Here is a 17,156-nt window from a genome sequence, read left to right as displayed (position 1 = left end):
GCTTCCTTCTTGAGAACTAGCCGATCCCTGCCGGGGGGAAAAAAAGCAAAGATTATAGATGTGGGCTAAACTTAGTCCTAGTCCTCAACTTACTTGAATTTGAATGTGTCAGATTGCATTCAACATGGCTGACAAAAGCAATGTAAAAATGTGGTCAGGGGTCATCTCTACTTGCAAACAAGTACAGAAAGGGGACTTAAAATTGAAATTCATGAGGCTCATCTGTTTCTTTGTGCTCTCGAATCTAGAGGTAATTATTTTATGGAAGCATACTCAAAGAGGATATTTAATTGATCTTTAAAAATAAATGAGATATAGGAAGTTTTTGCAACCTCAGTCCTGTTTTAAAGCATTTCCTCATCAGCATACAAACAAGTTGTTAATTCTTTGTATTTTAATGTAGCATTGAATTAATATGTTTGTGGTTGAAACATGAAAATTGAAAGCTTTGTATGGAATATTGTAATGGGGTTGTTGTCCTTTTACCTTATAAATAAATATGCCTTCACAGAGAATAATTAGATTTAAAGTATTGTGCTATGTAAATCTAGATAGATCATTTTAAAGCCAACTATGGAAAAACAATTGGTAAATAAATAGCCCACTAATTGTATTGTTTCTTGTTTACATGTGTACACCTTGAATTTTGTTGCAGAGACATTGCAAACATGTTTATTCTGATCCTTTGCTAAGTAGAAGTAAAATATCCTCCCCCACCCCCCGCCTTTCTGTCTCTCTCTCTCTCTCTGTCTCTCTCTGTTGTTTTCTAATTTGGACTACATTCAAAAGATAAATATTCTCATTTTTAATATATTAATCCTTCTTAATTTAAGAATTATGACTTTCCCTAAAACATTCTATCCATTTTAAATTTTCCACACATTGTGCTCTGTATTTATTTTATAAAATATATATTTTATCTGGCCTCTTATCAATAGAAAGAAAAAATAAAAGTAAATCTCTTTTTCTCTAATTCTTTCTTAAATTGCCTTGGTTTCTAACTATATCCTGAGCAATTGTACAGCACAAGATCTAGCCAGGCACTATAGGAAAGAAAAAAAGACGTGTTCTTATCATTGAAGATTTGAATGTACTGACTTTTAAACTTACCCAATTTGTACTTTCACACTTAAGTATATTATATTAAAACAGGTCAAAGTTGAATAAATGACTTTTGTTTCTCTAACTAAAAAATATTTTTCATGCGCATATTCATTTATTTCAGAAATAAGTTACTAAGTTGGATAATGTTTTAGATACTAGATAAGTCAGATGAAGTGTCTTCTTTCATGGAGTTATGGTCCAGTAGGAAGACAAGCTACAAATGAACACAGATAATTTTTAGCAATTTCAGAGAGTCCATGTAATTCTTCCCTTCATTATTTATTCATTCTTTACAATTAACTTTTGGTGTGTTCTCTGCATGCCAGGAACTACACTAGTTAGTATGAAGTGACTGATTATAAGTACTCTGTGCTCCACCCCCAATGCTCGTAGCCAAGCACTGTGTGATCTAATGAGAATGCAGTTTTCTTTCTGATCCAGTGAGAATGCATCTTACCTAGTAGGTATTCATGTGATTGTCTCGACAATGACAATAAATACTCAAGGCTGTTATGCTGCTTTCATTAAACCTTCCAAAGACAGTTACAAATTATAGCAAAATCAGTCACTACCCTCTACAAATGAAGAAAATGATGCTGCCTCTTGAACTGCTTTTTCTTGAAGTAGTGATGGAATTTTACCTAATCATTTGTTCTTTCTCACCGGGATCTTCCTGCTGTAGTGTATTTCTAGGATGGCCGCTTGACCTCACAGGGTTGGCTCTCTTGCCAGTAGCTAACTACTCTTGTAAGTACTTGCTGTGGGTAGACACCAGTAAGAATTTTAAAGAAACTTTTTTCTTCTAAGTTGATGAAAACATGGAGCCTTCTGGGAAAATTGAAGATAAGTTTCAGTACATGTCAGTAGTTCTTTCCAAGGATAAGTAATTTCGAATTAATATTTCTTGGCCGTATCTCAGCACTTTGGGAGGCTGAGGCAGGAGGATCACATGAGGCCCGTATTCAAGAACAGCCTGGGCACCATAGGGAGATCTTGTCTCTACAAAGAATGTTTTGAAAAAATTAACCAGTGTGGTGGCAGGCACCTGTTCACAGCTACTTGGGAGGCCAAAGTGAGAGGATTACTTAAGCCCAGGAATTCAAGATTACCATGTACTGTGGTCATTCCACTGCACTCCAGCTTGGGTGACAGAGTGAGACCCTGTTTCTAACTTAGATAGATAGATAGATAGATAATCAGCATTTAAAATCTCAAAAGAGATGAAGAACTTGCTGCCCACTCCTAGGCTTGGCTGCACAAAAAACTCTTCAACTTTAAATTGAACAATAAGCGTTGTGATCATCCCATTACCTCTGCTAAGGGTTTGCTCCATGTCTAATATTGACAAAACAGAAAATGTATTTTATTTACTGGTAGAGAGATGTTAACTTGTATCTCTCTCAAGTGATTACTGAGACCATATTTTGCTATGTTACACCCTGTCTTTTTTTCGTTTTCGTTTTGTTTGGTTTCCGTTTTGGTGTAGTTCTGTTTGTTGTCGTTGTTGTCTTTTAAGAGCTTTGGACAAAAAGGCAGGAAAGGAAAAGAAAATCGTGACAATGCGAAGACAACAAGACAGTTTGCATTGTTAGGCAAAATGTGAAAGCGCTCATCCCAAAGACTGCAGAGAAACCATCCATCTTTTATGGGTTGGCGCATCTCCAGGTTGGAGGGACTTTCATTAGTGACTGCCACCGCCACCGTCTGGTGCAAATTCTTGTTAAGTTTGGCCTAATAAGAATGGCTGTGGAGATATTTTATTCTTTCCAATGAGTGTTTCCCTGTTAGTAGATGCTAACAATTATTTTGAGTGACACTTGAGAGACATTTGCTGTGTCCCTGCCTCAGCCTCACCCCCGTGTTTGGACAAACTAGCAAATTTTACAGGGGTGCTTGTGTAGCATTCATGTATAACTGTGGGACTCTGAGAGAGTATAATCTGTAACACCAAATAGACTTAGTGAATGATGTCCCTTGCTGTAAGAAATTAGGATCTTTGTTTCTAAGAGTTCATCTGCCCCTGCTGCTTTATTCCTCACCTGAAGCAACAGTACTCTGCTGGGTAGGTGATTATGATGTGACAAACGGGATTATAACTTCAGGTGAAGGATAGGCAGCAGGAGCAGATGAGATTTAGAATACCAAGATTGTGTGTACGTGCAGATGTCAGCGGCAGAGAGTAACAGACCAGAAATAAAACATAAAATTACGTAGGCTGAAGGGAACGGAGATGGTTGAGTATTTCATAAGGAATCCACCATTTAAATTCCTGTCTATCAGAAGGTTGAAAATGTGATGCGGTTTCTAGAGTAACAGGAACATGAAATTGAGGGTGGAAGTTGGGGAATTTGGGCCCTGTTCTCCTCTTCCTGAAGAGATTGTCATGGTGAGAGACTTTCTTACTTGTTCCCCTTATTGACTGGGCTTGTGCACACTTCTTCCTGGGACCGAGAAAAGGACCATAAACACATATGCTCCTGGAAGATGAAATACTTTCTGGAACTTTGTTATCTTACTGGCTGAGTTGGAGATTCAGCTCCCTGGAACTGTGAAGAAGGGTTGTTGCTATCACTTACGAAGCTGTGCTCCCTGCTCCTGGCCCTCCCTCACCACTGCTCTTTCTAGTTAGCTCATGTCCATGAATCATCTGCTTTTGGGTCACTAATCATGTATTAGAACTATTTTGGTTGTAAGTGACAGAAATCCAATCAAACCAGATTACACACACACAAAAGGAGAATTTATTGGTTTAAATACACACTGGGGAAGTCCAAAGGAGAGATTTCCTTCTGGTGTGTCTCTTAATAGAATCCAAAAGGCAAAACAATGTCGTTACTGTCTACTCTCCTTCTTGGGTTGTGCTCTTTTCTATGTTGGCTTTATTGTCAGGTCACAAAGATGATTGCTGATGATGGCTAGTTGGTTTAATCCTTAGAGTTTGTAATCCCAGAACCAAGTGAGTGATTCTCTTTTGCCACATAACAAATCTCAGAAAGGGCCAGGTGCAGTAGTTCACACCTGTAATCCCAGCACTTTGGGAGGCTGAGGTGGGAGAATTGCTTGAGCCCAGAAGTTTGAGACCATCCTGGGCAACACAGTGAACCCCCCTACCCCCACTCTACAACAAATAAAAAACAGCCAGGTGTGGTGGCGCACACCTGTTGTCCCAGCTACTGGGGAGGCTGAGATGGGAGGATTGCTTAAGCCTGGGAGCCTGGGCAATAGAGTGAGACCCTGTCTCCAAAAAAAAAAAAAAAAAAATCTCAGAAAGGAATCTGATCAGCTAGTCTGTGTCCAGTCCTGTGGTGGGGTGATTTGGGGTCACATTACTGCCCACTCATGAGAATCACATTGTGAGAGTAGGGTAGCAATGCCAGACAGGATGACATACGATACAGGACAGCAAAATCAAAAACTTCCCTCTCCCTGCAGAGAATTAGCTACAGGCTGGGGTTTTACTCCCGATTACCAAAAGGCATTGGGGGCCAAACCTGTTACTGTGATTGCCGAATTGACACTTTTGGTCCTGTGCATGTGTGCACTCGCTCACGCTCACCCATGTGCCCATCTGCCTGTGTAGGAGATCCTTTTTATGTCTCAGAACTGCTAGTGTGCCTCCCTCCATTGAGACTGGTTCGGTGACAGATGGAGCTAGCCCAGCAAGAGAGTCTAACATCAGTGACTACAGCTAAAGGAACCAGGGTGACAAAAGCTAACATTCAGCCTTTCTTCTGAATCTTGGAATTGGAAAGGGCTCTAGTGACTGTCCATTTCCCTTGTCATGATTAAACAAATTGTCCTTTGGCCTTACTACTACCCTCTCAACAACTTGTCTTGTATCTTTGTATTCTACCATGTTGATTTGTCCCTTCGTCTACAATGAAAAGGATTTAGCATGATCTGGTATAAAATATAGAAGAATATTACTTTATTTGTTGATATTCGTGTCCTGTGCCTCTCCACAGCTACCAGTTGCTTAACTAGCCTCTCTATGCTGTCCCAACTTCTTGAACTCTCATTTGTTTCCTATCTTTAAGGCATTTCAGTTTTCACTAGTAGTATTATCCCCTAAAGACAAAAGCAAAGGACAAGGTCAGAGCAGTCAGTTCTATTCCTTATTACTGGCTTTGATAAGAGGCTTTGGGGGAAGAGGTTGAAACTAACAGCTATAATGAAGTTTTGAGTTCTGTAAAGATTTCATTTACCTGTGCTATTGGTCTCCCCATTAAATGCATGCCTGTTCCATGTACCTTTGCACACAATTTGCATAGCATATAATATCTATTACTGAAACTTTACAAACTTCTTAAATTGTATAGAAAAGGCTGTGAAACTTATTCTTAGAAAACATAAAAACACACACAACGAAGGTCATAACTCCAAATATTTAATGATACAGTATTTTGAAAAAAACAACAGTGAAACAAAATTAGTTACTAGAGTAGAAAAGATACACTATATTTTTAATATGTTTTGATACATGTCTTTTTTGCCCTCCCCCAATTTCGTAAAGATGTGCTGTTAAGATTCTTATCATACAGTGTATTTTAATCTAGCATTTTAGAAAACTTTTTACAGATTCATAGATAAAAGGCATGTCAGAATGTGACTTTTTATTTTCAGATGTTGTGAACTGGAGTTCTGCATGACTTTTATGGAAATGACTATACTTTTAAAATATAAAACTTTTAATAAAACAAAACAAACCCAAATCCCTGAAACCTTTTCTTGGTAGTCCTCATGCCCACTCCTGTGATTCTGAAGATACGTTAACTAGTTTCAGATGTGTTTTGTTTGCTGACTCAAAGTCAGCCTTTTATTTTAAGAAAAGAAATAGTGTAATTAGTACTTAATTGCTTTGGATATTTTGGGTATTTGGAGAAGAAGGTAATTCAAAGGCCAGAGAAATTAAACTTTCAGAATGTTCTTTATGCCTGTGTAATTTCTTTTTTAAAAATGCCCTCTAAAGACAGCCTTAACAACTTCAAAATAAATGAAGACCAGGATTGTTTTTAAAAATTGACATCATCTTTGGATGTGGTTTTATTGATTTATTTAAAATAAATTGGAGAGAGGACCATTGACGTGCTGGCAAACAAGGTACTATCTAGTTCATCTCCTTTTCAGGCAGGTGTTAGCTGAATATCTCACAAATGGCAGTCCACCTGTCCTATACTTCAAGATCTGCCAAGAGAAAAGTAAATTTTTTCCCAGTTTATAAATACTACATTCGGTCAAATTTAAATATTTGCATAATTAAGAGTGGCATATGGTCTGCTGGGACCAACTGGAACTTGGTTGACATGGCACTTATCCTGTATCTGAAGCGATTTGAGATAGGCCATTTAACTTCTCTAGGCCAGTTATATTGTGTATAAATTGGAATGTTGGACTAGTAATCTCTACAATTTTACTAGTTCAGAAATGTTTCTGAGGGACCCATTACCTAAAAATTTGTGTTTTGTGAATTTGAAGATTAACAGGTCTGCTTTTAAGTGCTAACATTCCTATATTATTTTTGAAAATGAATACTTGAACTATGACATTAATGAAATATATTGGGTTTTTAAATGTATACCTTAAACCAGAAGACGCTTGCTTTGTATCTGCTATATTCACTGAATAAGACGCATATGCAGGATTTGAAGATTGGTTTCATATTGATTCCCAACCATTTGGGGAAGTCATACTAAAAGTACTATTTTATATTATTGCCATTACCTTTTTTCATTCTCATTAATATTATTATTATTGTTTTGTTTTTAATCTTTATCATTTTTTTCTTGAAGAAAACAGCTTATATCACTGTTGAAGAAACAGTGAAACTTGAAGAAACTGTACATTACTTAAACATTTAATTTTCACTTAGAAAATTCAAAGAATCATAAGTAACTACTTGGCTCAAATATATGCAAAGTATTATAAGGAAAACGTAAATTGTAAAATGGACTATAAAAGAGATAAATAATATATATCAACAGATCAGTAGCCAAAAAAAAAAAAAAAAAAAAAAAAAAGAGTTGCCCAACAATGGGACCAGGCACAGATTGGGTTTTGTGGGGGGAATTCTACTAAAATGTTAAGGAGTGGATAGTTCCAGTGTTGTTTAAAATACTTGAGGCCAGGCATGGTGGTTCACGCCTATAATCCCAGCAATTTGGGAGGCCAAAGCAGGCGGATCATTTGAGGTCAGAAGTTCAAGACCAGCTTGGCCAACTTGGGGAAACCCAGTCTCTACTAAAAATACAAAAATTAGCCATGCATGGTGGCATGCACCTGTAATCCCAGCTACTTGGGAGGCTGAGGCAGAAGAATTGCTTGAACCCAGGAGATGGAGGTTGCAGTGAGCTGAGATCGTGCCACTGCACTCCAGCCTGGGCAATAGAGCGAGACTTCATCTTAAAAAAAACTTGACATCAAAGAAGAATTTTCACATCAGTATTAAGGAAAGAGATGCTGTCTTTTTTACAATTACAATTGAGATGAACCCCAGATGAACATGTAGAACAGACTGTTGGGACCAAGGATGAAAGATAACAATGAGAGTTAATCCCATAAAACCTTGAACTTTGAGCCTGTTTGGTGCCTTTGGGCCTTGTTGATATGTAGGGAATTAAATTAAGAAAGAAAATTATTGTCAGTCTAGATAGGCTTTGTAAAGGCGTGGATACTGTTAAACATGCACATGTATTTTACTTAGTTATCTTTTGGGGACATTAAGTGTTCTGGGGCTTAGAACAGGTGAATAACATCACTCGCTCCTAAATGCTGCTTCCTACCCTGGTACCATCATTTCTTCTGAACTTTGCCAAGTTGTTACCTCATTCTTTCTTAGATCTAAGATGAAGGAAGCAAGCCAACAGCTGAAACAAGAAATAGTGCAATGACAGTTTAGTAAATGAAGGAGAAGATACCCAGTACATAGTATTTCAGATGTTGGGGATAACCTCTTTATTATCAAAAATAAAAGTCTAATATCACCACTGGTGACACAGACTTCCAGATGCTATCCTTTGAGTACAGTTGTTATTGAATCAGCATCACGTTGAGAGAGAAAGAGTGAGAGGGAAGGAAAAAGAGAGACGGGTGTGTGTATGTGAGAGAGAGAAAAACAGAGTGAGCCAGTTGTAGTTTGTTGAAGTTTACCACAAAAAGATGCAAAGGGTCCCCAGCCACACTTTGTGTTTTATGTTCAGGTTTTGGGGTTTGGGATTTTTAATCTTCATATTAAGTCAGTCATCTAGTTTAAAGCACAGATACAATGCTAGTAATTTTGGTGCAGTGAACAGGAGTGCAGCATCTGTCTTTTAAAGGGATTTTAATGAGTACATTTGGATTGCTTGGTGACCTTTCAAATTTTGTTTTGTACTGTTATCAGAAACCTAATCATTTTTCTTTCTGAAACAGATTTTAACATCTGCTAAGGTTGATGAAGCTAGGATAGTTTTAATGAAATATTAATCTATCTTTTTTAATGTCGCCATAGCTTTTAAAATTGTTCATCAGCTAACTGAAACATCAGCTCAAGGCACTGGAGTTGATTTTTTAATAAATGCCTTTTCTATTAAATATTCTCATTGTGGTCAGAGTATAGAGGACAGAAACTTGTCCAGTCTTGTTCATCTACAGCCCACTTTCCAAATTCTCTTATTTTTAAAGTCATATTATTTTAATTTGTATTTCGTTATCTCGATAGTTAACTTGAGATTTCTTATATTTTAAGGAGGTGAGATTGGTTTGAATAGTGGCACCAGTCCTTCAAAATCTAGACAGTTTAAGGATATTGATTTTTAACAAGATTTAACTTAAATGTCTACTTTAAATATGTGTCTTGTCATTAAAAGGTTATTTACATTTAAAATGCTGACCTTTCAAGATGTGCACAACAGTGTTCTAAAACAGAGTTTCTGAACATTGGCCATGAAACCACTGTCTTGGGCTGACAAATGGTTTGGAAATAAGCTACCCAACACTGGGAATGGGCCATTAATTTTAATCAAAGGTGATGCAGGAAGGCGAATGGGATGCATGACAATGTCAACAGCCCAGTAGGTGTTAAGAGACCACACAGCCTTCCTTGTTACTTGGTTGGGCCATTAGTTGAGGTTGGGTGAAGACAGAAAGCCATGTCTGGAATTGAATGACCAGGTCACTCCAAAATCTAATGGAGAACTCCCCATTTCAGAAATCACATTGTAATGCCATTAGAAGTCAAGGACAGCATTTAGAAAATATTGGAGATTTTTTTTTTTTTTAAACAAGCACCTTCCTAGTTTTTTCCAACTTTGTCCAGCTTCCTATTTTCCTGCCTTTTTTCCTTCTGAATAGATCATTGATATTTACAAGGGACCAAGAAATCAAACAGACTTAGGGAAAGAAAAAAAAAATCTTAAAGCCTGTTTGCTTTTCAGAATTACATAGTTATAAAACTCAGGTAAATGCCAGAAACAATAGCTACCAGAGAAATTAAGCAGGATAACTCATTCTTTATGGTGATCTCATTGTCCTTGTCTCTTTCTGGGGTGTAGGAATAGTTTCTTTCTTAATTTTTTTTATTGAAACCATTTTTCCATAATTGCAAAGGCCACTGTGCTTGTGCCTTTATTATAAAGTTGTCAATATTGGCTGATAACATATGTGATTTTCACAGTGGTGCAAACCTTTAAAAAAAATCAGTAAGCATATTACTTTATCTGGAGTATTTTAAATTACAAAAAAAGGTAGTGTGTGACACGTTGAACTAGAGATGTTTGTCATAACAAAAATGCAGAAAAAATAATGAAAGAGGCATATCTGAAGCATATTTACTCTTCAGGGTTGTTAAGGAAGTTCATTTATTCTGACATAGCACTGCATGCATAAGAAAGATATGTGTGACTGCAGTAGTAATTTTTATACATATTTAAGAAATAAAACAAATATATTCCTGTCTTGTTAATTGAGTAGTGTTTTAAGTAAATTGCCTTTGTTCTTCTTGTAGATGAAGATCAGCTCCGTGCAAAGGGTTATGACAAAACACCAGACTTTATTTTACAAGTACCAGTTGGTAAGTTCTTCAACTCTGTTATGCATTTGTTTTTAGAGAAAAGGGGTGTAATTTTAAATAATTTTATGTTAATATCAGCTTTATAATACTGTAAATGGGTGAATAGTTCGAAAATATTTTTAAAAGGCAGAAAATGAGAGGTTCAAAGGAATTCTGTCTTAAAATCTTTTGCATATATTGGGAAAATGTGTTTTCTAAAGATATTTTGGTTGTCATTTTCAACGTATTTCTCTAAATTTCAAATTCCTTAAACATAGGTCTGTTGAAAAGCCAGACTCATTTTGGTCTGCTTGACATGTCACTTGTCGAGTTATGCAGGCAGTCTGAGAACTAGAAAAAGGAGTTTTGAAGAATATAATGAAAATCAAAGGGATATGATTGTCACATAAATGTTCTTTGTAATGAACATATACAGTGTGTTTTGTAATCACATTTATAGATGATGGTAAGGGCTAAGCCTGCGCTCATTAATGTGAAGCATAGAGCAGCCCGTGCAGAGTTCAGAATTTTCAATCTTCCCTTCCCTTCTCCGTATATTAGTAATGCTTTGTCCCTTAGCTGTAGAAGGACACATAATTCACTGGATTGAAAGCAAAGCCTCATTTGGTGATGAATGTAGCCACCACGCCTACCTGCATGACCAGTTCTGGAGCTACTGGAATAGGTAAGGACCCATTATTTTTCTCTTAAGATAAACGATACTCAGCTGAAATCTCATTAGAAAAAAATATTTTGTTTAGCTGGTAAAAATGCTAGTAGTCTTTGTTTGTAGTAAATACAGAGTTTTGATTAATGTATTCATTTCAGATCATTTAAACTTCTCCGCTTTCCTAGTGTTGCTTCATTTTTTTAAAACTAAAAATCTCTGCATAAGGTCGAAATTAGTATATATTCCATTTTTCATTCATTTTACAATGGTAATATTCGTGTCACTTAAAATGTGGATAATAAGATGTAGTGTATATTACAGTATTGACACTGAACTTTTATCCTTTTGCTATGAAATTTATGCTTACTGTCAGACCTTAAAATAACTTATCCTTAGCTCTCTGAGGAAAGTATCCAAATGATGTGAAAGATGGAAATAGTATAGCTTCCAACAACAGAGAATAGTTCACCTACCAACTTGTCTTAATGTTCCAGAAGACATGGAAATCTCAGCATTAAGAAAGGAGTGGGAGGGTCTGATTTTCCTGATTATCTACACAGGCTTGGGAAGTTAGTTTTATCTGCAGTTTACAGATAACCAGGCTTATGCTGTAGAGCTAGTTATCCTGGGTCTGTATTTCTCTCTCACTCCCAAATCTGTGTAATTTCCAACACAACCCTATTGTCATTTACAATGCAACCATCAAAACTTTGGCTTTTTCTATTATTTCGGTCCCAAGTGTTCACACAATACATTGTTTTCCCCCTTAGAACAGGAAGTGTGTCAGGTGGTAAACTTCCTAGATTATCTATGTTCCTTGACTGCTGGCCAACATTAAGAATACAATAATAAAATGACATTGGCTCACATCCTTAAGGAATGAGACTGTAGTGTCTGTGGGTAATTGTCTTGTCCTAGGGTAAAAAGAGCGACCAGCTACAAAATTTGGCATTATATTGTTACTCAGCTTTACAAAAGGCCAGTGGACCTTGCCTGTAGCAGCTGTGCTAAACTAAGCCCACTTTTTGCCATGGTAACAATGATCATGACAAAATGCTGAATGTAATGGCTTTCTTGATTTTCTTGTGTAATTGTGCGTGGCATCCGAGCTTTACTTTACAGGGATGGAGGAGGAAAGTGCAAAATGTTTTAGAAATCAATGCTGTTTCAGCGTTTCCTGTGTTTTATTCAGCCATTATTCAAATTAGCAGTAATGTGGCAAATTGAATTTTAGATGTTTAGCAATTTCATGATGAGTTTGAAATAGTAAAGAAAGCATCAATTTTGGTAGTATAGGGAAAGAAATGACAAGAAAATCAAATTGCATAAGTTTAGGTTGCTAAAGGATTAAAAAAAACTGATAAGCTAAGTCAGTAGGCAGTTAGACTATTTTCCCAGCTTTGGTACTGGTCATATCTTTTCTAAGGAACAGTTACAAATTGAATCCCAAATATGAGAGCTTACTTAAAAATTCCACTTAATTATCTTTATTCTAAAACAACTCAACTATATATTGAGTACCTACTGTGTACTTAACATTCACCATTTAGAGGCTGATTAAATAGTCTAGTCACTGGATGACAAATTTAGGGATTATTGACATGCCTGAAGGATGTCTGAGTGATAGATAATTTAATACAATTTCTCTTTGGATTTTATATTACTTTGTTGCATTCTACTTTTTCCCTTCTGGTGATGTTTTACTTAGACTGCTATTGATTTACATTCCCTGAGCACATTATTTGAATATATCCTGGCTAAGTGAGCATAATTCATTTAGGACATGATGTTTGATAAGGGAATGCCAGCCTTGATTTTAAATGGTCGAGATCATTTAAGGAGTAAATGTCAAAAGAGTCACTGATGTTACCAAATGTCTGCAGAGAGGCCAAGAAATGCAACTTCAAAAAGGAACGTTTAGTACTCAAGTTTAAAATGGAACTCTTACTTGTATATAAAATTTGTGATGTGTGATAATGATACAAGCTTATTGGTAACGGAGCATTTTGACAGAAGGAGTACTTACCCTATTTGTGAATGTATGGGATCTTTCTCTTCTCATATTTTGCCTCAACAGAACTTACACACTTTAGCAATTGCTAAATTTCTTCAGCATATAACTTTAGCAGCTTCTGAAGTTCTTCAGAGTTGGAAGAAATTCTCTCCCAACTCTAGGTAGCCTTTCCAGGAGGTTGTTGGTTAGAATTTCGGCTCTTTTCTTTATTCGTGTGATAAACCTCTAGTTTGTATAAAAACTAACGTTACCTAATTGTCACACTATTTTCAGATTAAAGATTAGATTTTATAGTGAGTGTTCGATTACTATTAAAGATTAGATTTTATAATAAGTGTCCAACTACTATTTATAGACTAATGCTTTTGTGTAAATCTGTTTCCCACACAAAAAACTACAGAGCCATCAATTTTTAGATTAACATTTCTACAAGTTTTCTTTTATGGTAACTTGATATCCTTACTCAGCTTAACTAACCTTGAAAATATTTAAATTTTGCAATGCACTCATCTTCCCCAAAATCAGAGCTGTTGAGTAAAGACTGTAAGCAGCCTTTCCTATAAGCATATTCCCATCCCAAGTCCCAGGTATGAACCTTGGTTAAACAACTCCTCAAAACTCTGTAGTCTCTACTTCTACAGAGTTAAAGGAGATAAAGAATGCATCTGAGAAGCATTTGGACCATAAAAATAGCCCCAAATTGTGTAAGGCTACCAGAAATATATTTCTTTATGAAATCAACACACACAAAGTCTTCTCATCCTATTTCTCTAATCAGAACGTGAGTTCTTTGACAATTTGGCCTCTATGACTAAGTATGCTTTTATACTGAGATCATGACCAGTAAAGAAAGAAACCAGTGCTACCAGTCTAAGGTCAGATTACATATATGGGCTCTAACGTGTGGTCTTTCAAAGAGGCAAGAAGGACACCTTGGCCTTTCTTTCGGTGGTTTGAGATAAAGTGGGTCAGTTTGAATGAAAAGATTGAGTGATCTTAAATGACAGAGAAAGAGCCATTTGCTATAAAGCACATGAAGAGTGACCAACAACCATTGATGAAGAACATGGAAATTGTGACTGCAAGTTTCAGCCCTTCCGTCTGCCATTCCAGTCACATTCTGGCATGCTCTCATTAGAGACATGTCTTTAAAACCGAAGTGCAGTTTGTTAATATACCTCTCTGCTTCTCCCAAAGGAAATCTAAGCTTTTTGGCCAGAACAAATGGGGCAAAATTTGGTACATAGTAGTTGATAGTAGATATTTATTGAGTGTACTTACTGATGTCTGACAGACATCAGTAATAAGGTTTTGAGTCAGCTGTTGAGGAATGTGTCAGACATTGTGACATTAGCCATAGTATTTTCAAATTTTTTTCTTTGAGAATTCAACTCTAAGGATAGTGAGGAAAATGCCTAATTTTTCTGAAAAACGTTTACAGACTTTTCAAATGGATAGGCTTTTGCAGTCCTATTTCATAAAATAAATGTATTTAACATAAGGAATTTTAAAAATAGAAAATAACTGAGAACAAAATGACAAATGCATTTTATAAAGGTTTTTAGATAAATATTTATAATCTTATGTTGATAGGTTGCTTTCCCAAAACTTCAGACAGTTCTTTCATTTGATATTTGACGATGAATACCTTGAAAATTCTAAGCAGATGATTATCTCCAGTTTCTTTAAGGTATGCATGAAACTGGGCCTGGAGGAAGAGTACCAATGGAGCCTTATATACCATGTGTCTAAATATGTATAAAGTTTCATATTAAATTAACAGACATTAAAGAAAATATATTCTATTCTACATGAAGAGCTGAAAGTTCAGAATTCCTAGATTCCTTGGATTTCCAGGCTACCTGTGTCAGTACAGGGAGAGGTGGTCCCACTGCCTACCCTGCCTTCCTTTTCTTCCCACCCTTAGCTCTGTCTTACACCTGGAAAGGTGTCAAGCTCACCCCCAGCCTGCATATCCAAGCTCCATGTACATTCCCATAAACCACTGCTCTCAGGCCAGAGATGCACGCCCTGGTTAGTCTGCCTTCTTTTTCAGGTGAATGACCTTAGAGAAAGGGCCATACAAGGCCTGGGAGTGGTCTCAGGGCTATAATATCAGGAAGTTCTGAGGTCTGATACATGGAGTGTGGCCTTGAGGGTGGTTGAGGGAACAGGATGGGGATGTTCCCTTGGCCCCATAAACTCCTTACTCCATGAATTCAGATCTAACTAGATGGGGGCCAGAGCAGAGTTACCTAAAGCTTGAGTACAGGACATGACCCTCTCTTGATTGGCCCTAAAGGACAATATTAAAGGAAGCAAGTGCATATATCTTTCAAAGACACTTCTTGTCCTCTTGTTAGAATAGGAGGGGTGATGAGCACTAGAGGAAATACGGTCTTCATCACATTTATGTACCACAGAAAGGATTAAGAGCTGAGTTCTATCTGTCAGATTTTTGAACCTTTGGCTCCAGAGAGTCTACTCTCCTGAAGGCAATGCTAAGCTAATACCTTCTGCCACAGAATTGATTTGACTTTAGTTCTTGCCTCTAAGTATTTTTTAAAGATCAGTATTTACTCAATGGTCTGGCAGTTGCTTTCTCTGGTTTGTGATAGCTTGAAAGGAGAGGCATTTAGAATGGGAATGCCAAGCAGTTAGAGTTAAGGAAGGTATTTTTCAGAGCATGGCCAAAGTTTTTCCTGTATTAAGATCCTTTCAGGAACCCTGCAATTAGCTAAATCACAGATTTCCAGTTATTTTGGTCTAGTTAAAAACAAGGCTGATCACATCTGTTGTAAGTTGGAGTATGTGCCTTAGCAATAGAAGCTCTTGCAAACCTTCAATTACAGCAGCCTCAGAAGCAGCACTGCTGCCATATACTATCAAGTAGCGACAACAAGTGACAGACTGACTAGCAATTAGCAAATGCACTGGAGAGGGCTTTAATAAAGGTAAAATATGATCATTTGCCTTTTCCCTCTCTTAAAATTGAGTTGGTTGTGAGATATTGATGTCCCCTTGTTCCAGACAAATACTTGACACTGTTGTTAGCTGCAGTCACCTCAAAATATTTGATCAGGATGAGAGAATTGTTTTCTGTATATATAGTACTTTTATAAAAATGACTTCTCAAAGTGGTTATAATGGTTAAGCATCATTTTTTTCACATGTGGAATGTGAATAACAAGACTTTCCTAAGTGAGGAATTCGTATTTTCTGCCATTATTCATTGATTTTAACAAAACTGAGCAAAGACTAGACATGTTATCTTAGGCCTTTAGAGTGATGTTTGTAATAAGGACACAATTGCTGAGAAATTAGAATTACTTAAATCAAAGGATTAAAGGGAAGGCAAACAGATGCATAAGGAAATGTCAATGAATTATAGTTCCTCTGGCTAGAAAGACATCTAAATGATTACTCCTTTCAGGCATATGCAAGATTTTCACAAGGGGGGCATATTGACCAGTTTCACAAATCCAGGGGACCAGAGAATTGTTGAGAGGATGACTTCTCGTTGACACCCACTATGACAGAGTTAATCTGAGTCATGTATAGCTCTGAAATGTTACCCCAAACCAAACCAACAAGCAAAGGATTGAGTGGCTAGTCTAGGAATGGAAACACATCATTATGATCATCCAGAGAGGGTAAGGGAAAAACAAATGAGAGTTTATCAATAGGAAGTGAGGTCAGGAGCACAGTGAGTGTCAGGAACCCAGGAATACAGAGTCCACGTCTGAGGCTAATTCTAAAATAATGGAGCACAGTCAACATTGATACTAAAAAGGCTTGGAATCTAGGGCAGTGATTCTCAAACTTCACTGTGTGGTGAAATCACATAGGAGTTGTTTTTAAAATATTGATATTGGCGTTACCCTTAGAGAACTATTTTAATTGGTGTGCAGTATGGCCTGGACTCTGGGATTTTTTGTTGTCGTTGATCTGTTTGAAAATTATGATGAGGTTAATCTGCATCCAGCATTGAAGTCATTGTCTTCTTTTCCTAGCCTTGACTTGCTCACTAGCCCTAGAGTTCCTAGCTTACCTGCTTCCAAACAGAGACTGGATGACATAGTTGCTTTATTAAGAAATGCAGGGCTGGGCTCAGTGGCTCAAGCCTGTAATCCCAGCACTTTGGGAGGCCGAGGCAGGTAGATCACGAGGTCAGGAGATCCAGACCATCCTGGTCAACATGGTGAAACCCCGTCTCTGCTAAAAATACAAAAAATTAGCTGGGCATGGTGGCGCGTGTCTGTAATCCCAGCTACTCAGGAGGCTGAGGCAGGAGAAATGCCTGAACCCAGGAGGCGGAGGTTGCGGTGAGCCGAGATCGCGCC

At 37.1% G+C, this 17,156-nt stretch overlaps 1 protein-coding gene across 12 annotated transcripts in view; it reads left to right on the top strand.

Annotated features, from left to right (window-relative positions):
- The window catches only part of CDIN1 (CDAN1 interacting nuclease 1), a 1,267,257-nt gene that overhangs the window by 1,148,707 nt on the left and 101,394 nt on the right, over positions 1-17,156 (top strand). For all 12 annotated transcript variants that reach the window (XM_074394131.1, XM_074394127.1, XM_074394128.1 and 9 more), the window contains 2 exons: positions 10,085-10,150; positions 10,709-10,814. In XM_074394131.1, coding sequence (XP_074250232.1) covers positions 10,085-10,150; positions 10,709-10,814 — 172 coding nt within the window. The remainder of the gene's footprint in view (positions 1-10,084; positions 10,151-10,708; positions 10,815-17,156) is intronic.

The sequence above is a fragment of the Saimiri boliviensis genome, chromosome 2, assembly GCF_048565385.1.
Source record: "Saimiri boliviensis isolate mSaiBol1 chromosome 2, mSaiBol1.pri, whole genome shotgun sequence".
NCBI lineage: Eukaryota > Metazoa > Chordata > Mammalia > Primates > Cebidae > Saimiri > Saimiri boliviensis.
Note: the sequence above shows the minus strand (reverse complement) of the source record. Positions and strands in the feature narration are given on the sequence as shown.